Here is a 22,908-nt window from a genome sequence, read left to right as displayed (position 1 = left end):
GAATGTCTCAAAGCTCTCCTGGTGGCCGGCTGGACAGGAAAAGACTTGGCATGCTTGTTGTGCCCTTAGGAGGTTATAATAGCAACCACATGGAATTATAACATAGTAGCTGGATTGGGGAAAACCTAGAGAAGTCATCTTGTTTTCCTGTTTGTCTCTCTCTTTTTGCTTCTTGCCAGGACCACACCTAAATGGTCTGCCATTTTTTTTAAGAGCAGGAGTTGCCATTGTGTGGTCTTGGGGACCTCTGGTGGTCTTGGAAGCTTCTCCAGGTGGTCCCTTCACTGGTTTTTTTTTTTATGATGGCAATTTTGATAATGGGATAGACCAGTGCTTTCTGACACTATCTATATGAAGTCTTTTCTGATCCCTCATATACTACTGTCCTTTCTCCCTTACATTTAGACTGCTTTATATTTAGGATAGGGAGTGAATGCTGTGACTTCTTTGGTATAGAAAACTTCCAGGTAAAGAAAATTCTTCTACCAAATTGAGTTATCTTATCTGTAACTTGTGTTGCACTAGAACAATGAGCAGTTAAGAAACATTCTCAAGGTCCCACTTGTCAGAGGTAAAACTTAAAACAATTTTCCTGGTTTAAAGGCCAGTTCTCAATCCATTCATTGCATACACTTTATTGTATTTTGTTATTATTGTATATTCTGCTTTCTTTCCCAATTTATATTTAATTACCTTATATTTGGATAGAAGAATGCCCATGGTGTGGTTCACTGATTGTCATTTAATGATTTGTAGTTAGTATTCACAGTGACAGTCCAAGGGGTTCATGCCAAGGCTTCTTTATGGCACCTAAAGAAGTAAATAATTACTCAGTTATGTTACAAATATATTTTTTCCTCTATGACAACCAAGCATGTGCATTTCCTTATTTTTATAATTATAAATTATGTAAAGAAATTTAATTTGGAACCTTTTATGCAATGTTATCATTGTAGCTTTTGTAAATCCTTAATAAATAAATAAAAGAATAAATAAATCTAAGAGAATATTATAAGTGGTATATTAAATTATCCTGGAGGTTTGCGACATATTTTGTTGTTGTCATTGTTGTTGAAGAGGTTTGTGGAACAAAAACTTTGGGAACCACTGGCATTGTGAGAGCTGGTCTTGAAACCAGAAAACATGGGTTCAAGACACATGACCCATAATGACTGTGACCTTGATTAAGTTGCTTAACTTCTCAGGGCCCCCATGCAATTCTTTAAGACTATAAATTACATATTGTAAGTAATTAATTGGTAACTAATATTTGTCATCTTCATTAATAAAATTTCCATTCAAGGTTTTGTTTTCTTTTTGAATTTGCATTTGGAGTGGATAAGTTCATGGTATGATTTCTATCCATTTATATATGAATTAAATGGAATTTGAGAACTGACTTTTTGGGAGCGGTTTTAGGGGGAAAGGGTCAGTGAATCTCCATTGCTGCAAATAAAATGGAATATTTGTGTGAGATCTATAAGGAGCTGGTATCCTAGAACAAATTTAGGACACCAGAAATGAAGTCACAGACCTCTCACCTATCGACTATCTTCACATATTTTCTATGAAAGGGAAACACACATTACACAAACATTTGGAAAGAATTTGCTATGTGTCCATTTTGTGTGTTGCCAAAGTAAAAGAAATAATCAACTAATAGCCTATTGGCTAAAGAAGATCCTCTGTGACCTTTGGGTAGTCTGGCCCTTGGAGGGAGGGCACAATCTGTTACTTAGATTTTATTTGAATCATTGCTGGTTTGATGGAATAGACCAACCCTATATTTCATTGAGATAGCCTTCGAGAGCCTAAGTTCTCATCCTGTACCATATGAAGTAGTATATTATTTCAAAGCTATTTAAGTATGGAAGCATGATTTTAAAATTTGGGAACACCTGGCATTGTGGGAGCTGGTTTTGAAATCAGAAAACATGGGTTTGAGACACATGACCCATAATGATTATGGCTCTGAACTTTAACTTTGTTACTTTATCATTGTTATTTGATTACTCTATTATTCCATAAGTAAGCATAAATTATTTAGTTTTCAGCCCTCTCCAAACCTCCTACCTCATGCCTCATCTCATCATCCTCCACTTTCATAAGTAATCATAAATCTAAAGCTCCCTTAGAAGTCACTTACTAAGAGTGACTTAGGGGACACCTTCATTTTACAACTGAAGAAACATAATCAAAGAGGATAAGTGTCTTTTTCAGGGTCACACAGGTAGCAAGTGGAAGAGTTGAAGTTTGAACCAGCCTCGTGATTCTAAGCAGAATGTTCTTTCTTCAACAACCCATAAAACTATGAAAATGAAAAAGGTTTCCAGAAGAGAAAAATTTCTGAGGAGATAGTGGTGGAACAACCCTTGTGTAGTATGATAAGGAGTCAATAAAATTAAATAAAAAGATTTGGGAGAATCCCTTGGAAAATATGAATTTATGATGGAAAAAGGTCAGAACATCTTCCTACCTATTTCCAGCCACTTAACTTCACTTTGAAAGGCTAGAGAATTCCCCAGGATTGTGGATTAGTAGAGGGAACAGTATTCAATAAAGAAAGGAAGAAGTTGAAGGTAAGAGTGAAGAAATCACTAAAACAACTGATCATGGAGTCTAGGTGAAGTAAAAAGGCAATGTCATCAGAACATGAGTGATGGAGTAAAAGAATATTAAGGATCAAGGGGTTAGGGACCATGCTGGGACTGACTAGAAGGTTAAATGAAAGAGATGGGATAAAGGAAACTGAAAGATAAGAAGCTGTGGTCAGAGAGTAGGATTTCAGAGTTCAAGATCTCAGAGCTGGTATAGTTTCAGTTGACATCCAACATTATGGATGTGGCTAAATAGACAAGAACAGAAAAGGGAGCGATTAGAATAAATCAATACATACAGAATCCTGATTCTCAAGAAAATGTTAACTAGCAGAAACTTATTAGTGGAAAGGCTTGTCAATCTAGCAAATATATGCAGAAACACCCAAAAATGTACACTCAAATCTTTATTCATGTATGGACATACTGGTATGTGTATAGTTCATAGTTACCAATGATAAACTCCTACAGAGCCCTGGCAATGTCTGCAGAAACAGAGGAGGTTTGAAAAGTCCTCAGCAACTTCTTGGCATGTATACTTTGAATTTTCTTCTTCAGCCCCCAATAAAGAAGCTCATTTCACTGGATTTTTTTAAAAAAATATTGTAATATTCGCTTTATTTAACCTCTGTCTTGCTTTGTTGAGTAAACTGCTGATTCACTTTTTTCTCACCCCACCTCTAAAACACTGACCAATATTCCTTGGATTAAAAGCAGAGTCTCATCCACTGCAGAAGTATTATTTACTCCAGATGGAGTTGGGTTGTCCTATGTGTCATCCACCATAATAGATTTTTTCCAGCTAGGATCTTTCTAAACTGGGTGCACTTTGTTCTTATTTCAGTATACTTTTCAGTCCTTTATTTCCTGGTTAACTAGCATGTGGTTGCTTTAGGTGTTGTAGTAGTAGTAGGAGTAGGAGTAGGAGTAGGAGTAGGAGTAGGAGTAGGAGTAGGAGTAGGAGGAGTAGGAATAGGAGTAGGAGTAGGAGTAGGAGTAGGAGTAGGAGTAGGAGTAGGAGTAGGAGTAGTATCGGACCTTTGATTTCATTGTGGGGAATGATGAGGGGAACTCCTGATATGGAAACCTTCCTCCACTGGTGCATATTGGCAACCCTGCTGATAGAATTTTAAAGACTTCACTGAGGGCAATAAGAGGTTTCAGAGCCTTGCCTATGGTCACATAGTCAGTAAGTGTCAGAGGCAGAACTTGAGCCCAAAGACACTGAAGTCAACCCTCTAGCTACTATGCCAAGCTGTCTTTGGATAACTGTAGAAAGTGGTTTTCACACAACTTCTCTACACACCAATACACTTGTTGTGTTAGTTTGGCGATCAGATTTTAATGTATTTCCTGTGCTTTCTTGCTTGCCCATTAATAAATCAATTGGGGAAGCTATGTGGCTTAGTGGATAGAGAGCCAGGTCTGGGGATGGAAGATGATAGCTTCAAATCTGGCCTCAGGTACTTCCTAGCTGTGTGACTCTGAGCGAGTCACTTAACTCCCATAATATTAGCTCTTCATAGTATTGATTCTAAAATGGAAGATAAGGGTTTTTTTAATTTAATAAAAAATGTTTCAGTTAAAAAATATACATAACCAATTGATACAATTTTTATGAGATAAGGACAACTGGGTAGCACAGTGGATAAAGCACCAGTCTTGGACTCAGGAGAACCTAGGTTCAATTCTAACCTCAGATACTTACTTCCTAGCTATGTGATTCTGGGCAAATCAACTAACCCCAATTGCCTAGCCCTTGCTACTCTTCTGGCTAAGAATTCATACAAAGACAGAAAGAAAGAGTTAAAAAAAAAGTCAATTCTGTAAGATAACTACAATCATAGCTGATTGGTTAAGTAATTCATTACTGGTTTTAACTTACCTTTTAAGTATGAACATGTCATACATTTAAAACTGGAAGGGACCAGAGATATCTAGTCTAACCCCTTATTTTAGAGATTAGAGAACTGAAGCCCAGGAAGTCACAAAGTAGTAAGGGAAGCACAGGCAGGATTCAAATCCAGCACCAAGACCTCTAACTACAAATCTGGTGTTCTTTCCCCTGCAATATATCAGTTATCAAGCTTATTCCCATAAAACCATGAGGATGAGTCACTGAAGTGGAGTAGTAATGGAGGTCATTGGACTTCAAGAGGTCAAAGAACTACAAGGAGCTCATGACTAGAAAGGCCATTGCTGATCCTTTCTCATTTGATAGTATAAACTACATAACATCTAACACAACTGTAAGAGTGTTACCTGAGACTCTGTCCTGGACCCTCTTTTCTTTTCTTTATTTTCCCTCTTATTGACTTCATCAGTTCCCATAGGTGTAATTATCATCTTTACCCAGACCCAGCCCTCATATCTCTCCTGAATTTTTTTAATCCTTACCTTCTGTCTGAGAATCAATACTAAGTGTCAGTTCCAAGGCAGAAGAGCAGGAAGGTCTAGGCAATTGGGGTTAAGTGACTGGCCCAGGGTCATACAGCCAGGGAATATCTCTCTTTTGAGTCTTAGTTCTTGCTCCACTGATTGCCTATTGGACATTTCAAACTGGACATCCCAGAAACATTTTAAACACAAAATATCTAAATCAGAAATTGTTTCTTCCCCAAACTCCCCTCCTTTCCAAACTTCCTTTTTTCTTTCAAAAACACCATAATTCTTCCAAGTCTCATAATTTCATCATTATCTTCAATTCCTCCCTTTCCCTCACCCTGCATATCCAGTAAACCACCAAATCTTTTCACATTTCTACTTCCACAACATTTTTCTTATCTGGCCCTTTTTCTCTATATTCAGTTATCACCCTTATCATCTCATCTAAGCTTATTTCAAAAGCCTCCTGACTGGTCTGCTGGCCTCAAGTTACTCACCATTCCAGCCCATCCTCAACATATAGCTACCAAAGTGACTCTGTTAATCACAAATTTGACCATATCATCCCTCTACTTCATGAACTACAATGAATTTATATTGCCTCTACAATAAAATATATGCTCTATTTAGCTTTTAAATTCCTTCACAATCTGACCTCAAATTATCTTTCTACTCTCACTCAATTCCCAGTGCCTGGTATTTAATAGATGCTCAATAAATATTTGTTGATGAATGGATTAACAGAAATGATGGATGATTTTATCAAAATGGGGAACTTCCTTCACTAAAACAGATTGCAGCCCATCTATGCTATGGAAGGGAATCCTGATACACAAATAGATTAAATAATTGGCCCAGAGTCAGAGGCAGGATTTGAATTTAGTTCCTGAGTACAAGCCCAGTTGTCTCTCCACTATTTCAGGTTATCTTTAGAATTCCTTTCTCATATAGTAAAATATATTTGTAAAAAGTAACCTTTTTTTCTCTCTCCTGTTATAGAACAAGGATCTAAAGGCCACCTCGATCTCACGGAGCTAATTGGAGTCCCACTGCCTTCATCCGTCTCCTTTATCACTGGCTATGGAGGATTTCCAGCTTATAGTTTTGCACCAGGTGCTAACATTGGCCGTCCAACAAGAACTTTAATTCCTGAGACATTCTACACAGATTTTGCAATCAGTGTAACTGTAAAGCCTGATAGCAACCATGGAGGTGTATTATTTGCAATAACAGATGCATTTCAGAAAATTATTTACCTAGGACTGAGGCTCTCACAAGTTCAAGATGGCACCCAGAAAATAATACTGTATTATACTGAGCCTGGCTCCCATGTTTCCCAAGAGGCTGCCTCATTTAAAGTTCCAGTAATGACTAACAAATGGAACCGGTTTACAGTTATCATTGAAGGAAGCAATGTGATACTCCTCATAGATTGTGAGGAACATAACCGCATTCAGTTTATGAGGTCATCCCAAGCCTTGAGATTTGAGTCCAGCTCAGGTATATTTGTTGGAAATGCAGGAGCCACAGGACTGGAAAGATTCACTGTGAGTATCAAAGTATCATAAAGTAAAATAAATTTAATAAGGGTCATAATTATATCTTTTGATTCAAATAGAATTGACTTTCCCCAAATTTGGAAGGCAAGTGAGCTTGTAAGGATGGAACCGTCTTCTCCTCTTTTGGTTCAACCTCCTCTTCCCTCAAAATTCCATCCTTATAAGCTGCAGTAAATGTGGCTATTACAAGACAAAAAAAAACAAGATAGAAAAAGTCCTCTGGGTTATCAGGTAAATTTCCTAAGAAGGATTAATGAAGAGAGACAAAAATGGTAAAAGAAAGAACCCTGAGAGTTGATACATGTGAGTTCAGATCCAGAGTGTGTGACCTTAGACAAGGCATCTCATTTCCTTGGCCCCCATTTTCCTTCTTTGTAAAATGAAGATAGAGAGGTTGTTGGATTGGATGGTCTCTGAGATCCCTTCAGCTTTAAATATATCTTCTGATCCTCAGTTTCTTCATCTGCAAAATTAGGTGATTGAACTAGGTCTAAGTTCTCCCATCTCTAAATGTATGATATAAGTTGTGAATGGGTTCAGAAGTATGTTGACTTGTGCCTACCAAGTTGTTCATCCTTTGATTCAAAGAGGAACAATGACGTCACAATACAATGTCCCACCTTGCTAGTGAATTATAATTAAGTGAGATAGCATTGCATAAAGTCTTCAGTTACTCTAATGAAATCATGGATCCACTGAAGTATTAGAAAGAATTCTGGATCTGAAATCAAAGAATATGAGTTCAAATCTAGACTCTCCTCTTCATTATCTTTGTGGCTTTGAGTAAGTCACTTCTCACTCATAGTTTAATTCCTTTTTTCCTCCTTTCTTAAACCTGTATGTTATTCAGTAATTTAACTATTACTATGCTACCACTGTATTATCTCACTGTCGATATGTTCATCCACCTAAAATTTAGTACAGTGATTCCCAAAATGGGTGCTACCGCCCCCTGGTGGGTGCTGCAGCAATCCAGGGTGGTGGTGATGGCCACAGGTGCATTTATCTTTCCTATTCATTGCTATTAAAAATTTTTTAAAATTAATTTCCAGGGGGCTAAGTAATATTTTTTCTGGAAAGGGGGAGGTAAGCCAAAAAAGTTTGGGAACCACTGATTTAGTAGAATGCCATGGGAATGTATGTAGGCTCAAGCACAGATCAGCTGAGAGACCATATGTCTTTTATCCAAGGATCTGCCTAGCTAAATCCATAGATGTTCCTTGCTAATAGGTTCACCACCAAAAAATGCTTGTTTTTCTGTTTCAGAAACAATCAATGTTGTTGGAGAGGCATTGAAATAGGATTTAGTGTTTCTCTGTGATTGATTCCTTTTTTTTTTTTTTTTAATTTTAAACCCTTAACTTCTGTGTATTGACTTATAGGTGGAAGAGTGGTAAGGGTAGGCAATGGAGGTCAAGTGACTTGCCCAGGGTCACACAGCTGGGAAGTGTCTGAGGCCAGATTTGAACCTAGGACCTCCCGTCTCTAGGCCTGGCTCTCAATCCACTGAGCTACCCAGCTGCCCCGCTTGACTCCTTTTTAAATATTAATCTACTTAAATCTCCGTGATATTTCTTCTATATAGTTTCCATAGTCCATTTTGAAGTGGGGATTTTTCTTAATGAAATATTTTTAAGGTCTATTTGGCTTCCAATATCTATTATTTAGCCTTAAATAGACTGAATAGATTGTCTGAGAAATCAGTCCTAAAATTAAAGGCTACATTCATATATGCTGGATTCCAATAAGCTTGGTAATTTCTTGTTTTGCATGAAAGCCTGGTGAATTCTGGTTGAATATTTATATGTAAAACATTTTTTATCTGGAAGCTTGCAGGATCACTTTTCTTTATTGATATAGCTTTGAAGTTTAATGTTGATATGCCTAAGTGAGATGAATTTTAAGTTTTTCCATATTGGAATTCTATGACTTTTAAAAAAAAATTAGCCTTTCTTGCCTTCTACAGTTCTTAGAAATTTTCCTGGCATATTAATGATTGGTCATGAGGGCCTGTGCTAAGAATGGAAGGAAAGAGAGAGATTTGAGAGATGATATGGAGATATATAAAATGATAAGATTTGCCAATTAGCTGGGTGAATTGAGTGAGTGAATCTGAGGATCTGAGGGAGAAACCAATGTTTTGTTCCTGGGTACCAGAAAATATGGTGTGACCTTTAAAGCAACAGGGAAATTTAGAAGAGAGTTGAATGGACAGGGTAGATTTCTATTTTTGGATATGTTGAGTTTCAGATGCCTTAGGGGACAGTTAATTTGAAATTACAATAGGCAGCTTGTATTATGGAACTAAGTTTCAAAGGAGAGAGATTAGCTATGAAGATATATCTGTATCTATCTCTATCTATATCTATATCTATAGAGAGAGATGGATATATTTATTTATATTGATGTTGATATCTTTGTACATAGGTGCCAGTGACTTTCTGAAAGTACAAGACTGGCCATTCCACTTTCCTAGTTAGTAAACCCTGTAAACCCCTTAGAGTTTCAGGGGTCAAAAAATAAATTCCTCTGGATTGAGAGCTAGGCCTAGAGACGTGAGGTCCTAGGTTCAAATCCGGCCTCAGACACTTCCCAGCTTTGTGACCCTGGGCAAGTCACTTGACCCCCATTGCCCACCCTTACCACTCTTCCACCAAGGAACCAATACATAGAAGTTAAGGGTTAAAAATAAATAAATAAATAAATAAATAGATAGATAGATAGATAGATAGATAGATAGATAGATAGATAAATAAATAAATGAATTCCTCACTTTGGCATTTAAATTTCTTCACAACCTGGCCCCTTTCTATCTTTTTGTTCCTTTTACACATTGCTCCCTTCTATACACTCTGCAATCCAGATACACTGGCCTATGCATTGTTCTGCCAACATAATATTCTTTCTCCTATGTCTATGTCTATGTCTATGTCTATGTCTATGTCTATGTCTATGTCTATGTCTATGTCTATGTCTATGTCTATGTCTATGTCTATGTCTATGTTATGTTTGTCTATGTCTATGTCTTTGTCTATGTAAAGGCTCTTCTCCTTACTTGAGATATACCTTCTCTTAGAATCCTTGATTTCCTTCAAATTTCAGCTCAAACACCACCTTCTACATGCTGCCTTTCTTAACCTTCTCAATTGCTAGTTTACTCCCCGCTCAATACATGCTTTTATTTATTCTTTTGATAATATGTATATACATATATATAGGGGCAGCCAGGTGGCACAGTGGATAGAGTGTGGGACTTGGAATCAGGAAACTCATCTTTGTGAGTTCAAACCTGGCCTCAGGCACTTACTCTCCTCTCCCATAGCTAAAAAGAATAATCTAATATCAGTCTTTTGGACACAGACACAGACACAGACACAGACACACACACACACACACACACACACACAGTGGACAAATCAATTAGGCCTGTTTGTCTCAATTTCCTCATCTGTAAAACCAATTGGAGAGGGAAAAATGGCAAACCATTCTAATATCTTTGTGAAGAAAACCCAGATGGGGGTCATAGAGAATTAGATATGAATGAAAAACTACTGAACATGTACATGCATAAATAAATACATATGTGCAAACATACATATATAAATATGAATTTATAAACAAATGGGTATATAAATAAATGTTTCGATTTATATATGTACAAATAAATATGTATATGCCCAGACATGCTCAGACTATGTGTGTGTATGTAGGTAGGTAGGTAGATAGATAGATAGATAGATAGATAGATAGATAGATAGATAGATAGATAGATAGAAATATGTATGTGTATAAATGTATAGATTTATACATGTATAAATAAATATGTGTGTAACCTGAGCTTATCTGGGCATGCCAAGTTCAGGGGAATACCAGGCATACCCCAGCAAACCCAAGTTACATACTTGTTGCCTCCCCAATTAGACTTTAAGCAACTTGAGGGAAGAAATTATTTCTTTTTTCTTTCCCCCAATGCTTAGAATAGTGCCTGCTATGCAACAGGCTTAGTTGATGCTTATTAATTTATTTATTGACTGAAGATGTTGGGTAGAGATAGTCTCTCATTTTTTCCAGCTTTGGAGGTATTATAGTACCTCCTCTCCTATATCATACGAACAATAATCTAATATTGGTTATTTGCATCCACATTTATTTATTTACTAATAAATTGATTATGCCTTAAAAAATACTAACATGCACTTTTCCAAAGAAGCTTCAAAATATCTCTCACACTATTATTAATGTATAATTGCTCACACATCCCTAGACAGTGTAGCCTGACTGTACATGATCTGTTATCTTTAGGAACTGGCCAAAACATTACAATTTACAGAGAAATAATGGGAATAATAACTATATAATCAACCGGTATGGTGTGATATTGGAAATTTGGGGACCCTTAAACTTATTTTGAGGTCTCTGGTCTAAACTTCTTGTGGACATTTGGATCTCATTTCAAACTACATTTCCCATGATTCAATGGACTTCCTTCTTACGTGGTGATGTAAGCCAACATAAAGAGAAGCTTAAATAGAGAGAACTTGATTGGTAAGCTCTCTTTGCTAGGAAGCAGCCAAGGGGAAGGTATGGCGAACGTTCGAATTAAATCTTAGCAGGCATGTGGTTTCCTTAATTATCAATATGGATTACATTAAAACCTTAATATTTTTAAATATACCCTTCTATATCAATATTATTTGTGACAATGGTACAGTGGAAAGAGTATTAGGTTTAGCCTTGGGAGAACTGGGTTTGAATCCTGTCTCAGCTCCTTATTACCTGGGTGACTTTGGACAAATCTCTTAATCTTCTGAGGCCTCACTTTCCTAATTTGTAAAGTAACCCCAAGCCTTCTGATGCTAAATCTATGATCCTGCAATCATATGACATAAGTGTTATTCTCTCTTTTTTTTAAACTGTTATCTTCTGTCTTATATTCACTACTAAGTATTATTTCCAAGGCAGAAGAGCAGTAAGGGCTAGGCAATAAGGGTTTAGTGACTTGCCCAGGGTCACACAGCTAAGAAGAGTCTGAGACTGTATTTGAACTAAGACCTCCTGTCTCTAGGCCTGACTCTCTATTCACTAAGCTACTTAGCTGACTCTATGGGTGTTATCCTTTAGAAAGTTCAGAATTCTTTCTTATCTTATCTTCACAAGGACCTAGTGATGGACAATGAGAATTGAGAATGTTAAATATTCATTTTGTCATTCAGTCATTTTGGTTGTGTCCAAATCTTTGTGATCTCATTCAGGGTTTTCTTGGCAAAGATCCTGGAGTGGTTCACTTTTCCTTCTCCCACTCATTTTGCATATAAGGAAACTGAGGCAAACAGGGTGAAGTAACTTGCCCAGGGCCAAACAGTGAATGTGTCTGAAGCCAAATTTGAACTCAGGAAAAGGAGCCTTCCTTATTCCAGAAGTAGAAATCTATCCACATCCCCACTTAACTACATCAGGCAACCCTGAAAGGGAAAAGGCACAAAATGGAAAGAGGCAAAAAGTGAGGGCTTCTTATATTCTCTCTCCTTCTCATAGGATCTAGAGCTATATAGTTCTTTAGAGGTTATCTAATTAAACTTCAGCATTTAACAGATGAGGACAAGTGAATTGTCCAGGGTCCTACCTAGTAAGCAGTGGAGCTGAGATATTCTTCTTGAGACAAGACCAGATCCTGCTTTTCTCAGGAAAGAGTATCATCAGCATCCCAGAGAACAAGCAGTCCATGAGTCAGCTCATACTTAGTGCTGTCATGGAAAAAACCAACAATGCACTGAGGATATTTGAGTGGGAGTGAGAAAGTGAAGTTTGACTCTACTACTACCCAAATCGAGCCTTCACAACTAATGTAGGTTGGGGAAAATCGAGAGGTTGAATTGAATAGACATTTAAAAAACTTTTTTTTTTAACTATACCGAAAAATTAATAGAACTGAAGTCATGAAGTCTGGAGAGGAGGAAACTTCCATTGTGACTCAGGTATAGGAAGGGTTCAAGAAGGATAAGAGAGCTGAGAATCAAAAAAATTGAAATTCTGACAATGGAATCATAATTTTAATAAGAAAAAAAGTCAGAGGACTCTAAAGAAGTGACTATGGTTGAATGGGGAGCTCTTCAAGGAACTCACCTTTAGAAAACATCTACAAAAGATGGAACAAGAAGGACATAAGTAATATAAATACAAAAGGGTAGCATGAATAGGAGATGACTTATCAAGGCTAAAGGCAACATTAAGCTGAGCATAAAGAACTCTAGTTAAGAGCTTAGTGGTATTTTAAGCTGTCTTTTGAGAATAGGATGGAGATGGGGCAGAAGACATAATGGGCTAGACCAGTGATGGGCAAACTAAGGCTGGCTGGCCGGATTCAGCCCCCTGAAATGTTCTGTCTGGCCCAGCAACATAATTCCTAATCTGATGAATACAATGAGTAGGATACAATACAATAAACTTTGAAAGAGTTGCCTTAGAAACAGACTAACAGATGAGCATTTCCTTTCCTTTGGCCCCCTCTTTAAAAAGTTTGCCTATCACTGCTATAATGGATAGAGAGGTAGCCTCAAAACCAAGAAGTCAGAGGTATGCTGGGTAAATGTTTAACAACTGACTCTTGGCAGGGTGGGGTCAGTGTTGTATGTGACATATTTTTACATTTAATCTCCATTTTTTACATTTTTCCATCTTTTTTAAGTCTAGACTATTAACAAGGCAATAAATCAAGCCCAGATCTGTAGCATTTGCTGATTTGAGAAGTATAAAATCTTTCACTGAAAATTTAACAATCAGCTCTCACATTAATGACTTAGGTTCAAATGTTACCTTTAAAATGTTGTCACTTAACCTCTTAATACTCTGGTTAGCTCCTAACACTCTAAGTTACAAAGGAGTTTCCAGTCTGCATCAAAGACAAAATTTTCTGACCTGGGAGTTCTCTCTGAATTAAATCATAGGTCACAATCTAAGGCTGAGGGCATTTGCTGACGTTTAAATGCAAGGAGTGCAGAGAATCAACTAGGGACTGAACTCCAGTTGCTCCTAAAAAACTTAGGGTCTTTTACTCTGGATATTTCTGTGCCCTCTCCCTGGCTCATGCTTTCTTAGTCCTGGGCAAGCCCTGATGGTTCCTACTGACTCCTCTCAAATACCTTCAGATCTGTGTTATTGTTACTCAGTCATGTAGGACTCTCTTGTTACCTCATTTGCAATTTTCTTGCCTAAGATACTGGAGTGGTTTGCCATTTCCTTCTCCTGCTCATTTTATAAATGAGAAAAATGAGGCAAATAGGGTTAAATGACTTACCCAGGGTCACACAGCTAGTAAATGTCTGGTGTTGAATTTGAACTTGGGAAGATGAGTCTTCCTAACTCCAGACCCAGTGCTCTATCCACTATGCCACTTAGTCGCCTTTTGTATGTATATATACATGTGTATACAGGATATCGCCTAGAAGTTAAACTTCGGGTTGGTCTCTTGATGACAGCCCATCTCAGGGAGCATATATGAAGAATTTCTAGTTTGGTAGGTACTTCTAGTGCTTATGAAGCTATGGAAAATATAAGGTCCCCTCTACAATATGATAAATAAGCAAAGTAAGATTTTAGTCTAGGATATTTTTAGTCTATATTTTTGGGGGGATATTTAGTCTATAAATTTTCAGTAACTATAAAGATTCTTCACCCTAATAAGGTATTTAAAAAATTGAACACAATCATAAATTATTCTAATAAATCACCACAAAAAGAGCAAAATGTTCCTCTGATTAAATATTTCTAATTATACTATGAAGGAACTACTGGACCATGTACTGATCATCCTTGCACTTGGTTAAATAGTGCAAGACCTAGCTAGCATCATAGAGCTTGGTTTTTAAACAGTTTAAGATTTCTTTTATGTGTCCTGGGAAACTAAATTTATTTTTAAAAATATATATTTCTGATGTCATCTTTTTTCACAATTACATTTATTTCTCACTCCCTCCCTGCAAATTAAACTCTCTTTTGTGACAAAAACCATTAAATAAAAACATTTACCAGGTCCAAATGCAGCATGAATTCATGTAAATCTTGAAACTGACTGTTATGTGATGTAAGAATCAGAAACGACATTTATACTCGTGGTCCCTTTATGTCAAGTCATTCACCAATTCTGTTTTCCCGCAGGGCTCAATACAACAGTTAACCATCCAGCCAGATCCCCATCCTTCCAAGGACCAATGTGAAGATGATGACCCATATGTGAGTATTCCTCTATTTTGTAATTCAAGTCTAACGCAGCTGCTGCCACAAGACAAGGGCTGACCTTCTAGCCGATCACTTTCCATGATGTAATCGCTCACATTTCAAAAAATTTGAACCCCTGGATTCTGAATGTGCTTTGGCCCCAGCTCTATTTGGGGTATTTTTACAGCACTTTAATGGCTTTGTTGGTTTGTGGGCTTAGTTATGGATACCATGGACAGGGCATTACCTCTTTTGAAGACTCTTTTATACTCATATTCTCTACTAAATTTTTGAGGGATATTATTCCAGGAATGCTCTTAGCTTCTTTAAGCAATGAAACACAGGATGCGAAGCTGACCAAATAGTATCAAATACACAAAAATAATTTTCTTCAAGAGGGGAGAAGAGATATTTAATGAGGGCTTGCAAGAATATAGAAATTAGGGAACATTTTCTACCTCAGTGTAAACGTGAAAACCTATGAAAACAACTTCCATAAATAAAGAATACATTTTGTAACAGTAGCTCTGGTCAAATACACAATTGCAAATAAAATAGAATTAGAATATGTCTCCTGGGCCTAATTGGGTCTGCCTTGAGACAAGGCCATAAGGTCATTCCGAGTCAAAACTAGGACAGACAGACAGACGCCCAATGCCTCATGTACCTTTGTCTGGTACGGAAGAGGAAAAGAAGAATACTACTACCAGTGGCTGCTCTGCCTGTCACAAAGAAGAAGGAACCACTTTTCCTTCCTCTTGGGACAGTGGGCTAAAAACCTGCGAGAGATCAAGCAGAAAATCTTACTATTTCCAGTCTAGTCACTGCCTTCTTACTAGAATATTTATAGCCTGCCACTCAGCCTCTCCTGAGTTTTAGAAGCAAAAATGTAGAGTATTCTGAATTCTATGTCAAATTTGAGGGTTAATGGGGAAAGTTGCTACCTTTTTTTTTTAAACCCTTACCTTCCACCTTAGATTCAATGCTGTGTATTGACTCCAAAGCAGAAAAGTGGTAAGGGCTACGCAATGGAGGTTAAGTGACTTGCCCAGGGTCACACAGCTATGAAGTGTCTGAGATCAGATTTGAACCCAGTACCTCCCGTCTCTAGGCCTGGCTCTCAATCCACTGAGCCACCCAGCTGCCTCCGAGTTGCCACCTTTTAAGGGATGAATCAATTTGAATTAAAGAGGTCCTACCTTATTAAAAATAGAAAGCTGCTTCCTTGGTCCAATTACACAATTCATTACTACTCTTTTTTCCAAAGCCTATTTTGCTGGAATTGAGTAGTAGTGGGGTGTGGGTAGGGCATAGAAGATAGGTTGTTATACCTCTCCCAATTCCAAATAGCTAAAGAACAGAAGTATCCAAAGAAAATCATGATTTTGCCAAAGAAAGCTAATTATGAAGGCTCCTAATAACTACATTTTTAGGAAAAAAATTAATAACCCTGGAGAGTGTATCTAGAAGAAGACAACAATTTCCTGAAAATATACCTTTCAAGGTTTTGTTGAAGGTCCTTGATACTTTTAGCCTGCAGAAGAAAAGATTTAGGAGATAAATAATAGCATTATTTAAATTATTTAAGAGTTGTCATGAATAAGAGAGGTTAGGCTTGTTCAACTTGCCTCCACTGAACAGAACAAGATCCAGTGGTCAGAAATTATAGAGAGGAATATTTCAGCTCAATGTGAGGAAAAATTGACTAAGAATCTGAACTATCTAAAATTGGAATGAGCTGCTTTGGAAGGTAGTGAGTTCCCTGACCCTGGATGTCTCCAAGGAGAAGTTGTATGACCATTTGTCAAGAACATTATGGTGGGTATTTTTACTTTGGATGGGACTGAACCATATGACCTCTATGTTTTTTTAAGATCCTAGATTCATCACCAGCTGATGGCTAGCAATGGTATATTTTCCATTCATTTTCCATTGCCACAAAAAAGGGCAACTAGATTGTAGAATTAAAATAAATTATAATAGATACAATGCACATATGCTCATGCAAGAATTAACCTAAATTGAGTAATCCTTTATGTTCTGTAAGTGAGAATGAATAAAAACAGAACTGAAAGCCACTGATTTTTCTTATCCCTTCATTTTAAATTCTTTTATTTTATTTATTTATCGGGTATTACCCAATAGAAAAAATCAGTTGATTTTGAAGTGAAAATTCTGTCAAATAGATGTTTAAATTGACTATTAAAAAAAACCAAGCTTTTAAAAAGTATATCACAGGGGGCAGCTGGGTAGCTCAGTGGATTGAGAGCCAGACCCAGAGACAGAAGATCCCAAATTCAAATCTGGCCTCAGCCACTTCCCAGCTGTGTGACCCTGGGTAAGTCACTTGACCCCCATTGCCTAGCCCTTACCACTCTTCTTCCTTGGGGCCAATACACAGCATTGACTCCAAGATGGAAGGTAAGGGCTCTAAAACAATTTAATACACAAACAAATAATAAATAAAAAAATAGATAACCTTAAAAAGTATATCACATAGTACATGTATAATCTAGTGGGATTGCTTGTTGGCTACGGGAGGGGAGAGAGAAAAGAGGAGGGAAAAAACATGAATCATGCAACCATGGAAAAATACTAAAAAAAAAAAAGTATATCACAGGGGCAGGTGGGTGACTCAGTGGAATGAAAGTCAGGGCTACAGATGGGAGGTCCTGAGTTCAAATCTGACCTCATACACTTTCTATTTAGACTGTGGGCACGTCACTTAAGTCCCATTGCCTAGCTCTAACCATTTTTCTGCCTTGGAACCAATAGGCAGTATAGATTCCAAATAGAAGATAAGGGTTTAAAAAATTATATTAAATTAAAAAATAAAAGTATATTACCTTAGAAGGACACGCAAGCTATTATCTCTTAATCAGATTTCACCTTTGAAGATAGATATAGTGATTTTATCAAATGTGAATTATTTTCTTTCATATGGTTATGAGTATGATTTGATTTTGCCTAGGCATCTGGAGAGACCAGTGGCTTTCAGGAAGCAGAAGACATTGCTGAAATACAAGAAGCCATCACATATACTCAACCCCCTGTAAGTGGCTGAATTAATTAATTGGTTTACTGACAGATCATCAGCTTATATTGATTACTTATACTAATTGTTTTACTGGTCATTAGTTTATATAATAGAATCAAATTATGTCTCTTGGGCCTAATTGGTAATGGTAGGAGTAATGGAAAATGAGTTTGTTTTGGCTGGGATACAAGGCTATGTGTCGGACATTGTGCTAAGCTCTGAGATCCTAAATGGTCATATCACCCAAAGACTATAAAGTCCTAAGAAAATAAACTAAATAACTCACGCAAAAGTCATGTGCATCAAGTACCTTCTTTCCCCCTCAGTTCCTTTGCTTATTCCATTCTATCTGAAAAGCCTTGTCCATTGCCATCTATACTTATCAAAATTCTACTCATGCTTAAAGTGCAGTTTACATGTCCCCTACTCCATGAAGTATTTGATTTTAGTAGAGTGTTAGGGAAGGAAGTAGTGAGATAGTGGGGGTGCTTCAACTATAGATTTTTTAAAAAAAGAAATTTAGTAGTGAAAAAGAACAAAGAGAAGGGATACTAGCTGGATGAGATGGAAAAACCAAGGAAAGTCTTTTTGTTGAGTTGGGAAGCACTGCATATGTTTGTAGTCATGTGGAAAAGCATCAGCAATAAGAGTGAAAACACACGAGAGAGAGAATAATCACTGGAGCAAAGTCTTGGAAGGGGCCAGAGCAAATGAGATCAACAGGTAAGAGAATCGGCTCTATAGAGAAGTAGATATTCTTCTTTAGGAACAGAGGTTGATGATGGCAAGAAGAAAGAGAAAGGAAAGAAATTCATGCCAGAGATGTTCCATTTTCTCACCTGTCCCCTAATGGAGGCATATAGAAATTAAGGGAAGTTTTCTAGCCCAGGATAAATATGAAAATCCATGAAAACAACATCTATAAAATGAGGATACATTTTTATCCCTAATGATATAGACACACTGACAAATACAACAGAATTAAATCATATCTTCTGGGGCTAATTGAGCCTGTCTTGAAACAAGGCCATTGCAGTTGCTTCTTGTACCTTTGCACATTAGAAAAAAGAGGAAGAGAAGGACATTGCTACCATTTGCTGTTCTGAAATTCTGTTGTCTGACCACAACCTGCTCTTCTTCTATTTCTCTGACTTTTCTCACATACATTAAATTTATCATTTGCTCTAATTGTGACCTTTAGTCTCCTTTCCTATTCCTTTTCTCTTAGTTCATCTTTCCCACTTGGGTTTCATTTCCCAGCCTTGTGCTAATACTTGACATCTTCATGTTTCACTAGTTACAAACCTAAAAATCCCTCCTTGAACTCCCTCTTTCCATTCTCCCTCTCTCATCTTCCATTATATCTACAAATCATTGGGTAATATGTATCATCTCATTTCTATCTTCCTTCTCTAGGCCTACTGACCCTCACTGAAGGAAATATTAGTATTTTGGTATACTTCCATGATATTTCTTCCCATTTTTCAATAATTAAGGAATTAGTACTTTCAGGTTTTGGGCAGGAGGTGGGTAGGGAAAGGAGGAGAGACAGAGATTGAGAGGGGGGGGGGAAGAAGCGGAGGAGAAGAAAAGTGGGGAGAGAAAGAGAGACACTGAGACAGAGACAAAGAGTGAGATAGAGAGATGGAGGGAGAGAAAGGGGGAAAAGAAAGGGGGAAGAGGGACAGAGACAGAGAGAGACAAACGCAGAGAAAGACAGAGACAGAAAGAAACTGAGACAGAGAGTAAGATAGAAAAGGGGAGGGAGAGAAGGGGGAAAGAAGAAAGAGGGAGGAGAGAAAAATAGAGGCAGAGAGTGATGAGATAGACAGATAGAAGTAGAGAAAGGGGGAAGGAGAGAGAGAGAGAGAGAGAGAGAGAGAGAGAGAGAGAGAGAGAGAGATCATCATTGGGAATATTTTGTGGATGTTGGTGTGAAACAAGATGAAGGGATTAAAGTAGGTTCCATTCCTTAATTCTCTTTGTGAATGAGTTATGTATGGCTCCTTGTGGTTTCCAGCATGGAATTAATAAGTGTGTGTGGGGGAAGCAGGAGGGGAGAGGCTGAGTCTGTGTGACCTTTTGAAGAGTAGCAGTCTCTAGTGGGAGTTTGCTAATTTCTGGGGGGTGGGGGTGGAAAAAGGTATTTCTGGGGTGAAATGGGAAATTATCCAGAATTCAGTAGATTACTACAGGAATTTCCTCATGAGAGATTCGACCCAAGTCCTTGTTGGCTAGTGGCTGCATGGAAAATGTTTTCTGAGGCATTAATTCCTTTTCCTTATTTCAGAGAGCAGAAACATAAAAAAAGTTAATGATTGGTATATGGTGCTAATAAGGAAAAAGTCTTATGTTTGGTAGAGGGAGGGATAATGAGAGAGAGAGATATAGACAGACACAGAGAATATTCACATATTGTATATATATATATATTTTATAGACATATATGTGTATTATGCATGTGTATATATGTACTATATATGTAAATTCAAGGTAGTGTTGAAAAAGGAAAGGCTTCATTTAGGTGTAATATGAATTGAGAATTGGAGGAAAGAAGAGATTCAAAGAGGCAAAGATGAGGAGAGAGTACATTCCAGGGTATAGCAGGCTGCCACAACGAAGGCACAGAAATGGGAGATTGAGATGTATGTGAGGAACAGGATAATGGCTAGGTGATTTAACTGTTGAATCCTAGAAGCAGAGTAATATAAAATAAAGCCAAAAAGATATTTGGGGTATCCAGATTGTGATGGTTTTAAAAGCCAAACAGTTTATATTTTATCCTAGGGACAATAGTGTCACTGGAATTAATTGAATGGAGGAGTGGCATAGATAGACCTCCCTTTAAGGAAAATTACTTTGAGTATGGTACAGAGGATAGATCAGAATGCAGAGGTTTGAGTCAGAGAAACCAATTAGGTGTCCTTTGCAGTAGTCCATGCAAATGATGATGAGGACCTGAACCATGGTATGGATTTGTGAGTCATGAGAAGGTGGTAGATGCAATGGAGTGCTAGAGCTCCATTTTACTGGCTCTCTATAGTTGATTGTTAAATTTTCAGTGTGAGCATCTATACCACAGAAGTAGACAAATGCCACAAATTAGGACTTAATTTATTGCTTTATTGATTATTTAGACTTAGGAAAGTGATTGAGAAAATATTAATGATGTAGATTAAACTTAAAAGTGTGTCTTTTTTTTGGATAGTATAAGAATTAAATTTTTATGGTTTGACTAAAAATTATAAATAATAATGGCGGTTGCCATTTCAAAGTATTATTGCTCAAAGTCAAAATGGTTTTAATAGCTTTTATTTACAAAAGAGGTGGAAAGAGGGAAAGCAGAGAAATACAAAAGGGTAGAGAAGACATTAGCCTATTTAACTAAATATTGCTCTAGTGCTCGACTCAGCCAGGACTTGTCGACCTTCAACTAGAATTAAACTCTCTCTAGAAGACAGGAAGGAAAAGTCAGCTATCCACTCACCCAAGTTCCCTTCAAGAGGCAGGTCAAGACAATGTCTTGAGCTGAAGGTAACTCCTGAGGCCAACTTTTTCCTTAAGCCAACCTTCCTCTTGAAGTTGACCTCTTTATTGAAGTCTAACTCCTTCTTGAAGCCAACTTCCTTCTTGAAGTAGTCCCAGAAATACAGGGCCTTTTGTAATGGCTTCTTGTCCCTTCTCCTCTTCACAAGGGCCAATCACAGCTTCCAAATTGCCCAGCACTGACCAGGGAGCAGTGTTTGTGGGAACCACTTCTCACCTTCTGGAGAAGTGAATGCTCATCAAAAGGGTTCATAGATTCCTGGCTGATTGAGGTGTAAATTCTCATTTCTGGGCTGATTGAGTTCAAGGGTGGAGAGCTCCTCCACCTAGTGCTAAGTAGGGTGTTGAAGCTTTTGTTGATTCAATTCAAAAGTAGACAAAGGAGAGTTAATCCTGTCTTCACAATCTGGTGAGGTTCTAAGTAGGGGTACTTAAATTATTGTTAACCGAAAAGTGTTAACTCCAACTAGGCAAAGAGAACAAAGAATTCCCTTTTCATAATAGCAGGTTGTTAAACACTTGCCAGCACAATTCTGGATGGGAGAGATGTTGTGGAAATATAAAACATGATATTTAGCAACTGATTGGGCCATGTGGGGTGAGGGAGTGTGAAGGTTGAAGGATAACACTGAAGTTCCAACTAAGATTTTCCTTATACTATTGTGTTCTGTCACTATTTGGATCAAATGAGTCAGTCAACAAACATTTATTAAAGGGATATTTATTCTTTAGAGGATAGAGGAAAGGATTGGGCCTGTGGTTTCATGATATAGAGAGCTTTGGGATGAGGAAACTCCTCCTAATAAAATAATTATATAATAACAATAAATATATGGTACATTTCTATAATTGTTGCTTCATAATTTATAAAGCACACTCCCACATGTTGCCTCATCTTACCTTATTCCCAAAAATTCTGTGTGGTTTTAAATACTAACTTCATTGCCAAGCATTTTTTGCAGTAAATAGAACATTGACAATCATTTGAATATTTTAAAAAGAACAGATTTTTAAATAAGATTCTTTGGAAGAAAACCAAGTCAATCCTCAATTGTTCCATGTCTGTATAAAAATCTCTTTTCTGATATTCCTACTTTGAAGGTGAACAAACTTACTCTTGGCTTAATCAGCACTTCATGGATGTATTTTCTTTCCCCAAACTATTCAGAGATATTTCCTTTGCTTATTGATATGAAAATATTTTAAAATTTATTTTAGCCCGAAGAAACAAAAGCAGAGCCAATTGAAGTACCTCCAACAACACTACCTGAATCTAAGGAAATGGAGCTCTCAGGTGATGCTGAGACTGAGGATGGCCCTGAGGCTGAGGATAGCCCTAAAGCTCAAGATACCTCCAAGACTGAGGATAGTCCTGAGATCACCAACTCCAGTCATGCAAACTCTAGTGACTCAGAGCAAGGCAGGTTCTTTCATTCCTTTTGCACTCTGAGGCTTTTTTTTTATAACAAAAAATTTTGCTTAGTTACAAATGGGAATATACCAATGCTGTATTGGCAAACCTATGGCACACATACCCATGGGGTCTGCTCCCTTCACTCTCTCCACCATG

At 37.4% G+C, this 22,908-nt stretch overlaps 1 protein-coding gene across 1 annotated transcript in view; it reads left to right on the top strand.

Moving 5' to 3' along the window:
* COL15A1 (collagen type XV alpha 1 chain) overlaps positions 1 to 22,908 on the top strand; it is a 218,515-nt gene that overhangs the window by 70,980 nt on the left and 124,627 nt on the right. The window contains exons 3-6 of the mRNA XM_044658323.1: positions 5,982 to 6,529; positions 14,696 to 14,770; positions 17,727 to 17,807; positions 22,557 to 22,758. Coding sequence (XP_044514258.1) covers positions 5,982 to 6,529; positions 14,696 to 14,770; positions 17,727 to 17,807; positions 22,557 to 22,758 — 906 coding nt within the window. The remainder of the gene's footprint in view (positions 1 to 5,981; positions 6,530 to 14,695; positions 14,771 to 17,726; positions 17,808 to 22,556; positions 22,759 to 22,908) is intronic.

This window comes from Gracilinanus agilis, chromosome 1 (genome assembly GCF_016433145.1).
Source record: "Gracilinanus agilis isolate LMUSP501 chromosome 1, AgileGrace, whole genome shotgun sequence".
Taxonomy (NCBI): domain Eukaryota; kingdom Metazoa; phylum Chordata; class Mammalia; order Didelphimorphia; family Didelphidae; genus Gracilinanus; species Gracilinanus agilis.
Note: the sequence above shows the minus strand (reverse complement) of the source record. Positions and strands in the feature narration are given on the sequence as shown.